Source organism: Condylura cristata, unplaced genomic scaffold, assembly GCF_000260355.1.
Source record: "Condylura cristata isolate star-nosed mole 26May11 unplaced genomic scaffold, ConCri1.0 scaffold00035, whole genome shotgun sequence".
Classification (NCBI taxonomy): domain Eukaryota; kingdom Metazoa; phylum Chordata; class Mammalia; order Eulipotyphla; family Talpidae; genus Condylura; species Condylura cristata.
The window spans coordinates 15,051,020-15,064,820 of NW_004567136.1; the positions used below are offsets into that span (position 1 = coordinate 15,051,020).

General features: G+C 63.7%; 1 protein-coding gene across 1 annotated transcript; it reads left to right on the plus strand.

Moving 5' to 3' along the window:
* The first annotated feature begins 6 nt into the window (after positions 1–6).
* VPS33B (vacuolar protein sorting 33 homolog B (yeast)) lies at positions 7–10,382 on the plus strand. Its single transcript, XM_004693107.2, has 23 exons — positions 7–95; positions 2,258–2,338; positions 2,612–2,673; positions 3,500–3,549; positions 3,704–3,771; positions 4,073–4,118; positions 4,742–4,836; positions 5,057–5,161; positions 5,492–5,588; positions 5,753–5,830; positions 6,003–6,076; positions 6,234–6,320; positions 6,478–6,568; positions 6,721–6,795; positions 6,962–7,026; positions 7,133–7,187; positions 7,927–7,973; positions 8,210–8,342; positions 8,865–8,938; positions 9,314–9,415; positions 9,521–9,596; positions 9,685–9,804; positions 10,045–10,382. The coding sequence occupies exons 1-23, from the start codon at positions 48–50 to the stop codon at positions 10,122–10,124; spliced, it is 1,809 nt and encodes a 602-aa protein (XP_004693164.1). The 5' UTR covers positions 7–47; the 3' UTR covers positions 10,125–10,382.
* The last annotated feature ends 3,419 nt before the right edge of the window (positions 10,383–13,801 follow it).

The window sequence follows — 13,801 nt, forward strand, 5'->3', positions numbered from 1 at the left end:
TGGCGTTCCCGCACCGGCCCGACGCCCCCGAGCTGCCCGACTTCTCCATGCTCAAGAGGCTGGCCCGGGACCAGCTCATCTACATTCTGGAGCAGGTAGTGCCGCCGCGCCCGGCCTTCGCGGCACCGGCCGCTCTGCACTGCCGGACCTCTCGCGCTTCCCGGCCCAGCCCGAGGGCCTGCTTCTCCGCCAGAATGCTGGCCGTGGCGCGTCTCTGCGAGCCAGAACGAGGCCCCCGCGGAGGGACAGCAGAGGCAGCCGGCGCTGCAGGGGACCTGAAGCAGTGTTCACCCGAGCCACCGGCGGGAGACACCGGCGGGCCAGGCCTCACTGGGCACGGGAAGGGCCGCGGGTGGGGGACTGCCCGCGGTCGGACCCGAACCCACGCACTGACCTACCCTGGCGTGGTAGCCAGGGCCTAAGGGACAGCCGCGGGCAGTTGCCCAGTGAGCAGCGTCCGGCAGACCCCGCTGACCCTGAGGCGGCTCCTAACAGCCTTGTGCAGTGGGGTGAGTGGGCAAGAGGCCGCGTCAGGCCGCAGAGCCGGCCGAAGTGGTCAAGCCCACCAAGGCCAGCAGCTTGGGGAGTAAGGGAAGCGGGGTTTTGAGGCCCCGTGGGCGACTTGCCACTGGGCTGTGAAGGCCGCAGAAGACTAAGGCTGAGGCTGTGTCTGGGGCTCGCAGTAAAACTGTTGCTGGGAGTGGGAGTGGGTTACACGCTCTGCTGTCTGCTGCTCATGATCCCCCCTGGGCTGGGGGTGCAGAGGACAGCGAACACATGTTTTGTCCAGTACCGTGTACAGCCGGGGGCTCCTCACCAGGAATCAGGCGGGTAGCGTGTACTTAATAAGTATTTGCTGTGTGAACACTGCAAGGGATTGAGCCAAAAAGAATGTGAGGGGCGGGTCCAGTGGGGAATGTTGCTTAGTTTGGGTTTAGTTAGGGAGACATTGAGGTGCCAGTCAGAGAAGCAGTGGGTAGCCTCCCGCTGGTAAGAACATTGAACAGGTGAGGAGGGGAGCTGGAGAGAACTACAGGGGGCCTGGACCACGTCAGTGCTAGCACAGAGGTTTCCAGTTAAAAAGTCACTGGGTGTGGGGAGACCAAGCACAGAAATGTGTAATGGCGGCAGGCGACTGCGGAAATGCCCTCGGGGGCAGAGCCCGGCCTGGGTGGTTTCTGCGCAGTAATACCTCGCACACCAGAGGGGACAGCTGCGTCCTTGTCTGCCAGCCCCGCCTTGAGGTTAAGTCCTCTGGCTGTTTCCTTACTCCTCACCTTCCTGATAGTGACCACGAAACATCTCACACTGGAAAATGTGGATGCCAAAAAAAAAAATGCAGTGAAAGAAGTCACCCTCGATCCTACCATCAGATACAAGCACTGTTAACGCTGCTCGTTGCATTCGAGTATCCAGCTTTTTCTTAAATAGCCTATTTTTGTTTGTTTGTCCTCTCTCATGGCCACACGTCTGGCTGCGTGGAACCCATAAGTGGACTCCTCGCTCCCGAACTTTACCTGCCAGTCCTGGAGTCATCGACCTAAAGCGCCCTCTGCTTGGGATGCTGCGGTGCACAGGCTTCCTGACGGCCCCGTCCCACGGCGGATCGGCGCCGGGCTCCTGTGCCTGGCCTCGTGCCCCAGTTATCTGCTTGCAGGACTGTGCGGCCCCCACAGCCAGTGCCCAGCCCCACAGGCGCCACCCCCCGAGCGGCAGGTTCTTTGTTGAGGGCCGCCCTGTGCATCGCGGGCGCTGACACCCCTGCCCTGTCAGATGAGGGGCAGCGTCTCCAGACGGTGTCCCTCCTCCCTGGCTGAGAACCCACATGCCCTACACGTCCTGCGTAGGCCAAGCTGAATGGCTGGACACGCTCACCACTCGGCCGCTCTCCCCCGACTGCTAGGCCGGCCTCAGGAGGCCGAACTGGCGGCTCCCACCCTGTCAAGGCCTAGAGGAGAGAGACGAGCAGTGACTCCCCCCTCCCTGCCGACCCACGGGCCGCCTCACCGGACGCTGGCCGAGGCCAGAGTGCTGGGAGGAGGTGGTGGAGGAAGGGGGCAGCGAAGCCCAGCGAGGGCACGGGTGCACGGGCTGGTGGCAAGGTGTGAGGCTTGAGGGGGAGGCGAGTGCGGAGAGTGAGAAGCAGCGGCCATAGTGAGCGTGCAGAGAGGCCTGTAAGGACCCAGGCAGTGGACGCGCTCCCCACACGGGGAGCAGTGTGACCTGGGCGTGACCCCGGGTACTGTGTCTCCTTCAGCTTCCTGGAAAAAAGGACTTGTTCATCGAGGCAGATCTCATGAGCCCTCTGGATCGAATTGCCAACGTCTCTATCCTGAAGGTAACAGCCCTTCCTGGCGGCTTGGGGGGCCCCCGAGAAACAGTTACCCTTCCAACAGTGTCTGCCCTGCTGGGTAATGCCGGCGCCGCCGCGTGGGCAGAGGGCATTATTCGGACAGGCGTGGTTTGGGTTTTCCTACTGACCGTTTGAGGCTGGCTTCGTGGGGGTTGGGGACTTACGGGGGCCAGTTCCGGCCCAGAGTCAGCACTGGGCTGCCTGAGGCCCTGGCTGCCAGCACCCCAAGGACATTGTCTCATTGGCTCTTCTCTGTAGCAACACGAAGTGGACAAGCTGTACAAGGTGGAGAACAAGCCGGCCCTCAGCTCCAGCGAGCAGTGAGTGTCTCGGGGCCTGCCTCAGCTCCCAGCCCCAGGCCCCAGCATGCTTGCCGCGGCGTGTCCCGCCTGCGTCAGGCCCTAGGCGCTGGCTGCCGGCCTCTTCCCTGTGCCTCGGTAGCCTTCGCCGCTGTTGGGCTCCTTCCTGCACTTCCTCCCGCTTTCTGCTCCCGTCTCCTTCTCCTGACTCCAGCCAGACTGATCCGTCCTTCAGAAATTCTTGCGTTGTGCTCGCCTCAAGGGCTTGCTAGGCTTCCCGCAAGTGACCAGTCAATTTGTCCAGCTCAGAGTCCAAGGCTGTGTCCAGCAGGCCTCATGTGGCGCCTCTGCCTGACCCGTGCACCCAGGTGCTCCCGGCCACATGCTCGGCCTCACCCCAGCACCCCCCGTCAGGAGCAGGGTGGGGCTCAGCTGAGAACGCCCGCTCAGCCCAGCCACCCACTGCCCACCGTCTGGGTTTTGGCTTTCTTTTGTGTATCTCAAACGGAAGCAGTGTGCACCTCCTTTCGAGGAGAAGACTCCCAGGGCCAGGGCCGCACTGAGGAGGCCCGCTCCGGCCACTTCCTTAGACACATGGGGTTCGGCCTTGCCCGTGGCGCTCTCCGTGTCTGCCTCTTACTTAGCCCGAGAGCTTGCTGACTGGGAACAGGAACTCTGGGTGCCCCAGGGCCACGACTGCCGCAGCTCGGCCCGGTGCCTGCCATACGAGGGCCCTTGGCTCAGACGAGAAGGGCCCCGTCGGGAGGGGCGAGGGGGAAGGCGCAGTGTTGTTCCACTTTCTTGCACTCCGCCCCACTGACGTCGTGACTTCCCTTCTCTGCCCCAGACTGTGCTTCTTGGTCAGGCCGCGCATCCGGAACATGCGGTTCATCGCCGGTGAGTAGGTGGCAGTGGCTGGGCACAGGCCGGCGGCTCTGCGTGTGCACAGGCTGCCAGGACCCGGGCAGAGGGGCTGTTCGGCGCCGCACCTCGGCGGCCGCGCTGCGCGCTGTCTCGTCTGACCAGCGGCCGGCGCTCCGTCTGCCTGCAGGTCTTGTCAATGCCGACAAGTTGGCCGGCCGGGCTCGGAAGTACAAAGTGATCTTCAGCCCGCAGAAGGTGAGTGTGGGCCCAGTGGGGGGTGCTTGGAGAGGGGCAGGCCCGGCCTCCGAGCCAGGCCCCGCCGCCACCCACACGGCCGGGCTCGGCGCTCTGGGAAGAAAGCGGCCAGCGTCACGCGCAGGACGTGGGTGGGTGAGCCAAACGGAGCGTCCTGCGCTGGGCCGGGTCCTGCCGCGATCACAGCTGGGTTCTCTGGTCCTCTCCCGCCCTGAGCGCTGCCTCTCCAGCCAGCACTGGGCGCCAGGGGAGCAGAGAGCGCATGGGGGGGGGGCGCTCATCGACTCCCTTTCTCTTCCAGTTTTACGCCTGTGAGATGGTGCTGGAGGAGGAGGGTGTCTATGGAGGTGAGAGGATGAGGATGGAGGCGCCCTGCACCTCGCCGGAGAGGTGCTGAGGGTTGGGGTGGGAGCAGGACTGGCATCCGCACCAGCGGGGGCGTGGGTGGGTGCCGGGCCTTCAGCTGGGAGTGACCGCTGCTCCGTCTTCCTGCAAACTGCCGCGAGAGCCCTGCCCCCCACCTGCGCCCGGCAGTGTCTGCACTGCACCCTCCCCCAGCCCCGTGGCCCCTCCCCGCAGCCCTGCAGTGGCACAGTGCACGCCCCGCTGCGCTTGCCCTGGCCGCCCCCTCCTGCCTCCCCGGCCTCCTGCCATGCTGCTGTGGCACGAGTGCTCGCACGCTCAGGTGTCGGCCATGTACCGCAGCTCGCTCGCGTGTGTGCCCACCTGCCCCAAGCAGCGTCCGGCAGGCACCCAGTGCCGACTGGTGAGCCGCTGGGTTGGTTGGCTGGCACGTAGCGAGGACCCGCCCTCGGCCTGTGTCCCCGGCTGTGGCGAGCACGCCCCTGCGCTACCGCGCGGAGCCCCCGGGGCAGAGCTGCGCGCTCTGGGTCCTGTGCGGGGCGGCTGGCGCAGGCGCCCTTCCCGCCTGGGGCCCGGCCGCCACGGGCTGACGCGCGCGAACCCGCAGACGTGAGCTGTGACGAGTGGGCCTTCTCCCTGCTGCCTCTGGATGTGGACCTGCTCAGTATGGAGCTCCCGGAATTTTTCAGGGACTACTTCCTGGTGAGCACAGGGCCCTCAGGACTTGGTATCGGGGTTTGGGGGGCTGGAGACGTTGATGTCACCTGCATCCAACTCGTCGTTGAGGACGAGTGAGTTGGAGACTGACCTGACCGCCAGCCCAGGGACTTCCCAGACCCGCCCTCTTGCTCGGGGCTGCTGGAAGTAGCCGCCTTCTGGAGGGCTGTGGGCTGAGCCAGGGCTGGTCCACGCGGTCCTGCAGGAGGGGGACCAGCGCTGGATCAACACGGTGGCCCAGGCCCTGCACCTCCTCAGCACGCTCTATGGGCCCTTCTCCAACTGCTACGGAATCGGCAGGTGTGCCAAGGTGAGGCTGGCTGCGCTGTGGCCGGCGACCTGCCCCTCCTGTCCTCTGTCTACCATGGCTTGACTGGCCCCGGCTTCTGTTGCTGCAGAATAGAGGAGAGTGTGTGTGGCTATAGCAGCCAGCCAGCGCGGGGCCTCCCGGGTGGCGCTCCCAAATCTTTCCCTGTGGCGGCAGAGGGGCGTGGGGCGGGAGGGGCGGGAACGCGGGAGCAGTGTGGGCAGTGGTAATTACTGGCCCGCCTTGGGTTCAGGGCGTGGCGGCTCCTGGGAGGGTTGGCTCCCTGGGCCGTGCTGCTGGGCACAGTGTGGTGAGTGAGCTCTGGCCTGGCAGATGGCCCGTGACTTGTGGAGGAGACTGGAAGAGGAGGAGGATGGTGAGACCAAGGGCCGCAGGCCAGAGATTGGGCACGTGTTTCTCCTGGACAGAGGTGAGTGCACAGCGCTCTGTTCCCCTGAGAGGACTGGACCGGGCGTCCGGAGGCGCTGTGCGGCCTTGTTTAGGGCGCCGTGTCGACGTTGCCCGAGGGAGGCGCTTGAGCAGACGGGGCAGGAGCCACGTCAGGGGCCTCATGGTCGGGGATCTTGGTTTCAGACATGGACTTTGTGACGGCGCTTTGCTCCCAGGTGGTCTACGAGGGCCTGGTGGATGACACCTTCCGCATCAAGTGTGGTGAGTGGCCTCTTGGCAAGATGGCGGTGTCTACGGCCCGGGGGGCTCCCGCTGGGGCCGGGGAGGGACCCAGACTGAGCAGCAGCTGCCTTGGTTCCCTGCAGTCCAGGAGACCTTGGAGGCCTGGGGAGAGGGGGAGCAGGGTTGCTAGCCGCGGCTTCTGTTCTCAAAGGGAGTGTGGACTTCGGCCCGGAGGTCACCTCCTCTGACAAGAGCCTGAAGGTGCTGCTCAATGCTGAGGACAAGGTGAGCGTGGCCTCCCCGGGCCTGGTGCTGGGAGGAGACCGGGGCTCCTTGCCAGCGGCAGAACCCTGCGCCCCCCGGGGCGGAGCCCGGCCAGCGGCCCCCGTCCTCTGCTGTCCCGCGCTGGCCCCGCACGAAGGGCCCTTCGGCGTCCCCGCAGGTGTTCAGTGAGATTCGGAACGAGCACTTCTCCAACGTCTTCAGCTTCTTGAGCCAGAAGGCCCGGAACCTGCAGGCGCAGTATGACGTGAGGCTCCAGGCGCGGCCCCTTTGTGTGCTCGGGGCTGCTCTCAGCCTCCCCTTCCGACGACGTGGCCCCTGTCTTCTCTCTGCCCGGGTGGGAGCCGAGGGAGGGCTCTTCAGATGTGCGGGCAGATGGGCGACCTCATGGGACGTCCCCACAGCGCCGCAGGGGCATGGACATCAAGCAGATGAAGAACTTCGTGTCCCAGGAGCTCAAGGGCCTGAAGCAGGAGCACCGCCTGCTGAGTCTCCGTAGGTGTCAGGGCGGGAGGGCCCGGGCTCCAGCCGGCCGTCGCCCGTGGTCTGCGGGCTGAGCGCCAGCCCCGCGTGGCCGCCTGCGCTGTTCCTCTTCCAGGAAACACGGCGACGCGGCCGCAGAGCGGCTCTTTGTGCCCTCTCCGCAGATATCGGGGCCTGTGAGTCCATCATGAAGAGGAAAACCAAGCAGGACTTCCAGGAGCTCATCAAGACGGAGCACGGTAGCCGCAGCCCTGCGTCTCGGTCTCGGTCCCGGCCCTCCGGCGGCCGCAGATGCCCTCCGGCACCAGGCCCCAGGGCGTCGTCGTCGTCTCCCTCCCCCCCCGTTAGCATGGCGCTGCAGGCGCCGCTGGCCTCGGTAACAGGCTCTGCTCTGGTCACTCGCAGCACTGCTGGAGGGCTTCAGCATCCGGGAAAGCACCAGCTACATAGAAGAGCACATAGACCGGCAGGTGAGCCGTGCAGCGCTGTCCAGCAGGCGGGGTGCTGGTGCCGGGGTGGGCGGCCTTGGGCAGACAGGAGGGGAAGCTGACTCTCCGCGACCCCGCCCCTGTGCAGGTGTCGCCCGTGGAGAGCCTCCGCCTCATGTGCCTCTTGTCCATCACTGAGAACGGTGAGCCCCAGGCCCGGAGGCACCGGACCGCAGGGTGCGCTTAGGGAGGGGGTCGTGTGGAGACAGGCAGGCCTAGAGGCGGACAGGGCTCCCCTCAGCCGCCCGGACTCTGCCCTGGGGCTGGAGGGCTTGTTCTGGGGGCCTGCCCCTGGCCTTGGGTCGTTCTGTCTCCGGCCAGCGCGCCGGCTGGCTTCGGACAGCAGCGGAGAGACTGCCTTTCTCTCCTCTCCCGTCCGCCTCTGAGGTTTCCTAATAAAGACGGTGCCCAGCCAGTTTCGCCAACAGCTCCGGGAGCCCGGCTGCTGCCGCCTTTCGTGGCCGCTCATCTCCCGGGGCCGTCTTGCCCTTCCGGAACACCCTTTCTACCCAGAGCAGTCATTCACTTGCTCTCAGTCTCCTCTGCTGGGGCCGGAACGCCATCTCTTCTCACCTCTCCGGAGGAAAACACCCAGCACTGAGCCCCTTTCCTGCCCTCAGAGTGCCCCCAGAGCGCCCCTCCCTCGGCCGCATCTGTCTCCCGCGCCAGCCCTCGTCTGTGTGTTCCTGCCTCAGCGCCTGCACGCCGGGCCCCTCTGAGCGCTCAGGCCGGCGCTTCCCTCTAGGCCAGATGCAGTATCGGCATCAGTGATGGAGTCCTTCCTGCTGGGTGGGGGTTCTGGGCGGGGTCGGCTGGCTCGCGCAATACTTCAGGGCGCCTCAGCTGACGCTGACCCTGGCCCTGGCCCTGCTGTACCCACAGGTTTGATCCCCAAGGACTACCGGTCTCTGAAAACGCAGTACCTGCAGGTGAGGCCTGTGCAGAGTTTGGGCCTGTGCGGAGCCAGGGTGCCTCTGCGGGCCAGCTGCCTGCTGCCACCCGGCCTCGGCTGCGGCCCCAGGTCCTTCTCGGCTGGTTATTTCTGACACGACCGTCTTCGTGCAGACAAGCGTGTGTTCTGGGGCGGAGCCTGCCCGCCTCCCCTGGTGTGCCCTAGCGCCAGCCCCTGGCGAGCACTCAGTGAGTCGCTGATCCGCCTTTCCAGAGCTACGGCCCTGAGCACCTGCTGACCTTCTCCAATCTGCGGCGAGCTGGGCTCCTGACAGAGCAGGCCCCGGGGGACACCCTCACGGCCATGGAGAGTAAAGTGAGCAAGCTGGTGACGGACAAGGCGGCAGGTGAGCGGCGTGGGGGCGCCCCTCTCGTCAGAGCCTGCCCTCCGCCGGCAGGGCGAGCGGGAGCAGAAGGAGGGTGCCGTCCTTCCACCGCAGCTGCTCTGTGTCCTCCGGCGGGAGGCCGCTCCCAAGTGCTGGCCTGCCGCAGCCCGGCCTTTCTCTCCTGACCCCACGGCGCCTGTGGGAGCCATGCTCGTATCTCCCTTTTACAGACGAGGAGACTGAGGCTTAGAGGGCTGAGGGGCTCGTTCAGAGGGTGTCAGCCTGACCCTGCTCGTTGGCCCCCCGAGCCCGTGCCTGGCAGTCCCTGCTGACTCGCCAGCCACCGGCGCCTGGAGGAAAGGGCCGCGCTAGCGGGAAGGGGGCGCCTGTCTGCTCGGCGGCTCTGGGAGGGGCGCGCAGGGCTCCAAACGGGCAGGCCTGGGCTGTTGGACAAGGGAGGTGCCGGCCCTTGCCAGAGGAGCCGCCTGTGGGTGGGGAGGGTCTGCACCCTGGGGTGAAACCCAGCCTTGCTTCCTTTCCCAGGAAAGATCACTGACGCCTTCAGCTCTCTGGCCAAAAGGAGCAATTTCCGTGCCATTAGCAAGAAGCTGAACTTGGTATGTGGAAGAGGGTGTCAGGTCTGTTTCGCTTCCCGCCCGCTGGGTTTTTATACAGATGGCTGCAGACACGCTCAGAGTGGTAACTTGAAACGAGACAGGCGACAGGCTCACCGCTTCAGCAGGCTGTGCCGGCGTCTGCCCTGGCTGGAGAACAAGCCGAGGCTGCCGCGGGCACAGGCTCGGGCCCGGCGCCAGCCCTCCCTGGGGCTCACCGGAGAGCAGCAGCGGGCACTCGGCGCGTGAATCCGACCCCAGTGCGGTCTTGGGCGCTGCCGCTCCCTCTGTAGCTGCCGCAGAACTGCTCGTCGGGACGCGCCGCCCCGCCGCCCTCGCGAGCCAGCCGGGTCTCACCAGCCCTGCGCCCTCCCGCAGATCCCCCGTGTGGACGGCGAGTACGACCTCAGGGTGCCGCGGGACATGGCCTACGTCTTCAGCGGCGCTTACGTGCCCCTCAGCTGCCGCGTCGTGGAGCAGGTGAGCCGTTGCTCCCACCGCGGCGCTCGCACCTGCCCGTGCCCTTGGCTGACCTGTCTTGGGTGAGCCTGGCACTCCTGGCTGACGTGGGGGCGGCCTCCCCAGGTCCTGGAGCGGCGGGGCTGGCAGGGCCTGGACGAGGTGGTGCGGCTGCTCAACTGCAGCGAGCTGGTGTTCACAGGTGGGCCCGGGGCGGGGCGGGGGGGCCGGGGTGGAGGGGTGAGGGGGCTGCGGGGCGGACAGGAGCTGAGGCCGCTGTGGCCTCTCAGACCTTGTGACCAAGGATGACAAGGCTTCCAGTGAGTCGCTGCGCCTCATCTTGGTGGTGTTCCTGGGGGGCTGCACCTTCTCAGAGGTCTCGGCCCTCCGCTTCCTGGGCCGAGAGAAAGGTGAGTGCGAATGGGAAGGTGCCCGGACCCCTGGGATCCAGAGAAAGGCCGCGCTGAGCAGGGCTGCCCTGCTGGCCTCTGGGCACCCTTGCTTCAGGCAGGGAGCCCAGGGTGTGTGTGTCCGTGTGCCTGGCTGCCCTGGTGCCCCACAGCCTGTGTGTGTGAGCGTGCGTGCGCGCGCCAGGTGCCAGCGGGCGCGGTGTGACGGTTCTGTCATCTCGGCTGCTCTTGCCTCCTCAGGGTACAAGTTCATTTTCCTGACGACAGCTGTCACCAACAGCGCTCGCCTGATGGAGGCGATGAGTGAGGTGAAGGCCTGATGCCCGGCTGGCGCTGGAGACCTCCTGGAAGTGTCCCCCAGGGACACAGGAGCTCGGCTCCCAGCTGCTAGCAGGCCAACCCGCTCCGAGTGGGGAGCACAGAACTCCTGGGATTTGGAGAACAGATCTGAGGAGACCCCCTCACTGCCTCAGACATCTTTTAACCTAGGAGCGTGGCCTGTGCCCACGGGGTCCGCTGCACCCTGTCTGCACGGCATTCAATAAAGCCTCCCTCGGTGTTGGATGTTTCCCTGTGGACACACGTCTGTCCTTGCCGGGGGCACGGGGCATCCCGTGGGGTTCCTGTGCCCCGGGCGTGGGCTCTGCTCTGCTGGTTCCGTGAAGGTCGGGCCCTCACCTCCCTCCTCACACCATTGCCCTGACCACCAGCCAGGGGAGCAAATCGATGAGCTAGTCAGTGAACACCCTTTAACTCCAAGTCTTGGCGCATCGCACGTTAGAATACTTTGGGGCTGTGGTCAGGAGACGCTGCAAATTGGCGCCCGGCTAGTGGGAGTCTCTGACTGACCCTCTCACGAGGCCGCCTGGGCAGCCTGAGGCTCTGCGGCCTGTTTCTGCACCTGCGTTGTCCCCCATGTGCGGTCTCCAGCTCCCCTCTGCCCCCGCGTCGTCCATCAGCCTGTGCTCGCGGCCCCACACACTGCCGGCCCTCCCGCGTCCCGGAACTGACCCGTTCTGTCTGCGCAGGAACATGTGTCTGTGCCTCAGCCAGTTCAGCTGCTCCCACTCGACGCTTCCCTGTGACTTTCTTCCCCGCAGTAACTGCATGTGAGCTAGAGGACCAGGCTCGGGCCGCCAGTCACAGCGTGCCTGCCGCACAGCCCAGCCCGCACTGGCGCTGCGCGCCCCCCGTAGGCCGGCTCTGCAGTCAGGCCAGGGCCTGTTCCGTTTTTCTCTGTTGCCTCGTTTGTTTCAGTTCAGAGGGAGCTCCCCAGGAGGCGCCTTTCTCCTGACTGACAGCTGACTGACTGCACTTAGCGTCACCCCTCACCCCGTAGCTCTGCTTTTGCAGGCGCAGGGCGTCTCGCCCAGGACCAGTAGTGCCCTTGCGTGCCAGGGATCGAACTCGTGCTGACGCGGCTTTAGCTCCATAGTGCCGTGCTTTAGCCCGCTCGCCCCCAGGGAGGCTGCAAGGTCTGCTTTGAGTATTTGCGGCCTCGTGCTCTCCCTGCCACGGCTGGGCCGCCGGCGCCCCTTCTCCCGTCTCACCCGCACTTGCGCTTCTGGGTGTTTGATACGGCCGGCGGCGATGTCGCACAGTGGCTGGGGCTTGCATTTCCCGGCCAAGTGAGCGTTTTCTCATGTGCCTGTTGGCCATCTCTGTCTTCTTTGCAAAAGTGCCTTTGCCCCTTTGCCTGTTTTTTGACTGAGTTACTTTCTGAGTTCTGTGAGTTTGTTGGAGATCTCAGGTGTTAGCCCGCTGTTGGGGGGATGACAGACATCTGTTTGCTCCCGCTCAGTAGGGTGTCTTTCTTTAGCAGTACAAAGCTTTTTTATTCAGTTTAAATTTGTTTCCCTTGCCATTGGCTTTGAGACCCCAAAGACATTCTTCTGGGTTGTGAAGTGTTTGTGTTTTTTTCTGTGTTTATAGTCTTACATCCCAGTCTTTAATACATTTTTAAAGAGTTATTACATTTATTTATGTACACAAGAAGTGGGGTACAGGCCAGAGGTGCGGGGGTGGTTGTGTGTGGCCAGAGACAGAGCGGGGAGCAGAACAGATGGAGCGGCTGAAGTCCGAGGGGGCAGCGGGGGGACAAGAGAGGCCTGCTGCGCCCTGGGGTCCCTCCCTGGCCAGGTATCGAACTCGTGCAGCAGTGGCTGGCAATAGCTTCACAGTGCTGAGACTTAACATCTTGTGCCACAGGCCGTCCATCTTCTATACATTTTTAATTAGCTTTTTTGTGTGTAGTGAGACACAGTGTAAGGCTTCATGTTTTGGTAAGTAACCAGGTTTTCTCCATTGTATAGTCTCGGCTCCTGGGTTGACGTCTAGGCTCTCATTTCTCTACTAGCCCATACGTCTACTCCAGTACCATTCTGCCTTGTTAATGTGACCTTGTAGTCTAGCTTGAAGTCTGTGCGCTTACCTCCATCCCTTTCTTCAGCCGTCGTCCGTAATTTCTGAGTGCTCCGAGTCACTCTTCCCCCCGCAGGCCCCATAGCAGAGGTCCTTTAGTGCTTTTTTGCCTGTGTTTTGCAAGTCTGGCCTTAGCTGCGCTGCCTCCTACCTGTTGCCCACTCCACAGAGTTGCCACTTAGCTGAAGACAGGTCGAAACCTGTGTTTCGGATCATAAGAAACTCTCTTTCCATGGAGGGATGATAGTGCTGTGCCAGGCCATGTTCTAAGTTAACTGTGTACGTCAAGTGTCTCATTTTGACGGTGCTCTGTCAGGTTAGCGTTTCCTATCAAAGAATTGGTGGACAGGGCTGTTTGTAGAATGAATACGTGGCAGAGAGAACAACTCTGCGGCAAGTGAATGAACAGTGGCATCGCATGAAACTTAATTCTAGAGCAGTGTTGTCGAAGGAGGCGTCGTGTGACCCCGTGGGAGCATCATATGCTCTGTCTCACCACGGGGCTTTCCCTGCCGAGCACATGCTCTGAAGGAACGGCAGCCAGTGTGGCACGGCCCGTCAGCTGCGGACCTGCGGTGTGTAGGTGTGAGAAAGCTGCCCTCAGCCGCGGCTCTGGACACACGTCTGCGGTCAGTTTCAGAAGCTGCCTGGAAAACTCCGGTTAATCAGCAGTGCAGGTGAAAGGACAAGTGGCGTGGCTGTACGCTGCGCCTGCGTCACTGTGTGACTGCGACACCGTGACGACAGGTAGCAGCCGACAGATGGGCTCAGCCTGCTGTTAGTTGTGTGAGTGCGGTTCACACCACCGCGGTGACAATTGTGAAGCATGCTGCAGGCCCAGCCAAGTTCTGAGAGTGAAGGAAAACAAGGTCCTGGGGGTGAAACAGTCGTCCTTTACATTTTGGAGGCAAGTGACAGCTCACAGAAGTTTGGGTTTGCCAGTGCCCACGGGCAGAAGCAGGCTGCCCCACTTGCAGACAAGCAGTCCTCGGCGTATCGGCTGTCACGTGGTGCGGAGTGTACTTCGGGGTGCCTGGGGCGGGGAGGGAAAGGTGGCTTCATAACTGCAAGTAAATGCCAGGGGAACATCCTAGCGCAAAGGGACTAAAATCATCTTCCCTTCAGTGGGCCGAGACCCTCTCCCTTGCCTTCGCTGAGAGCGGGGATGGGAGGTGGGACAGGGAGAGGAAGAGAACAGAAGTGGGTGAGTAACAGCACATGCCCCGTCCAGGGGATGCTCCCCGGACACCTGTTCACGCAGCTCTTCCACTCTGGCTCTCTGCACCCAGCCTTCCCGGGAGCCCCTTCCTACCAAGCCTAAGCACCCCTGAGATGATGGCTCAGCGAAGGGACGGAAGTCATAGACTTGACAATGGGGGGGGGCACTTTGGAAGAGTCGAATCTAAATGCCCACAGTGGCAAAATAAGTGCATGAGGAGATGCGCGGGCCCTCAGGACGAGGTGCAAACAGTGCGGCCAGTGTCCAGCAGACACGGAGCGCGCGGAAGCACAGCGATGCCCACTCCGAGTTTTAAATTCCCCTTGGAAATCTACCAACGCTCGGGACTGGGAAGAA

Coding starts and splice junctions, on each gene's coding strand:
- VPS33B (XM_004693107.2), top strand. CDS start 48: ATGCTCAAGAGGCTGGCCCGGGACCAGCTCATCTACATTCTGGAGCAG. Junction 96..2,257: donor TCATCTACATTCTGGAGCAG/GTAGTGCCGCCG, acceptor TGTCTCCTTCAG/CTTCCTGGAAAAAAGGACTT. Junction 2,339..2,611: donor CCAACGTCTCTATCCTGAAG/GTAACAGCCCTT, acceptor TCTTCTCTGTAG/CAACACGAAGTGGACAAGCT.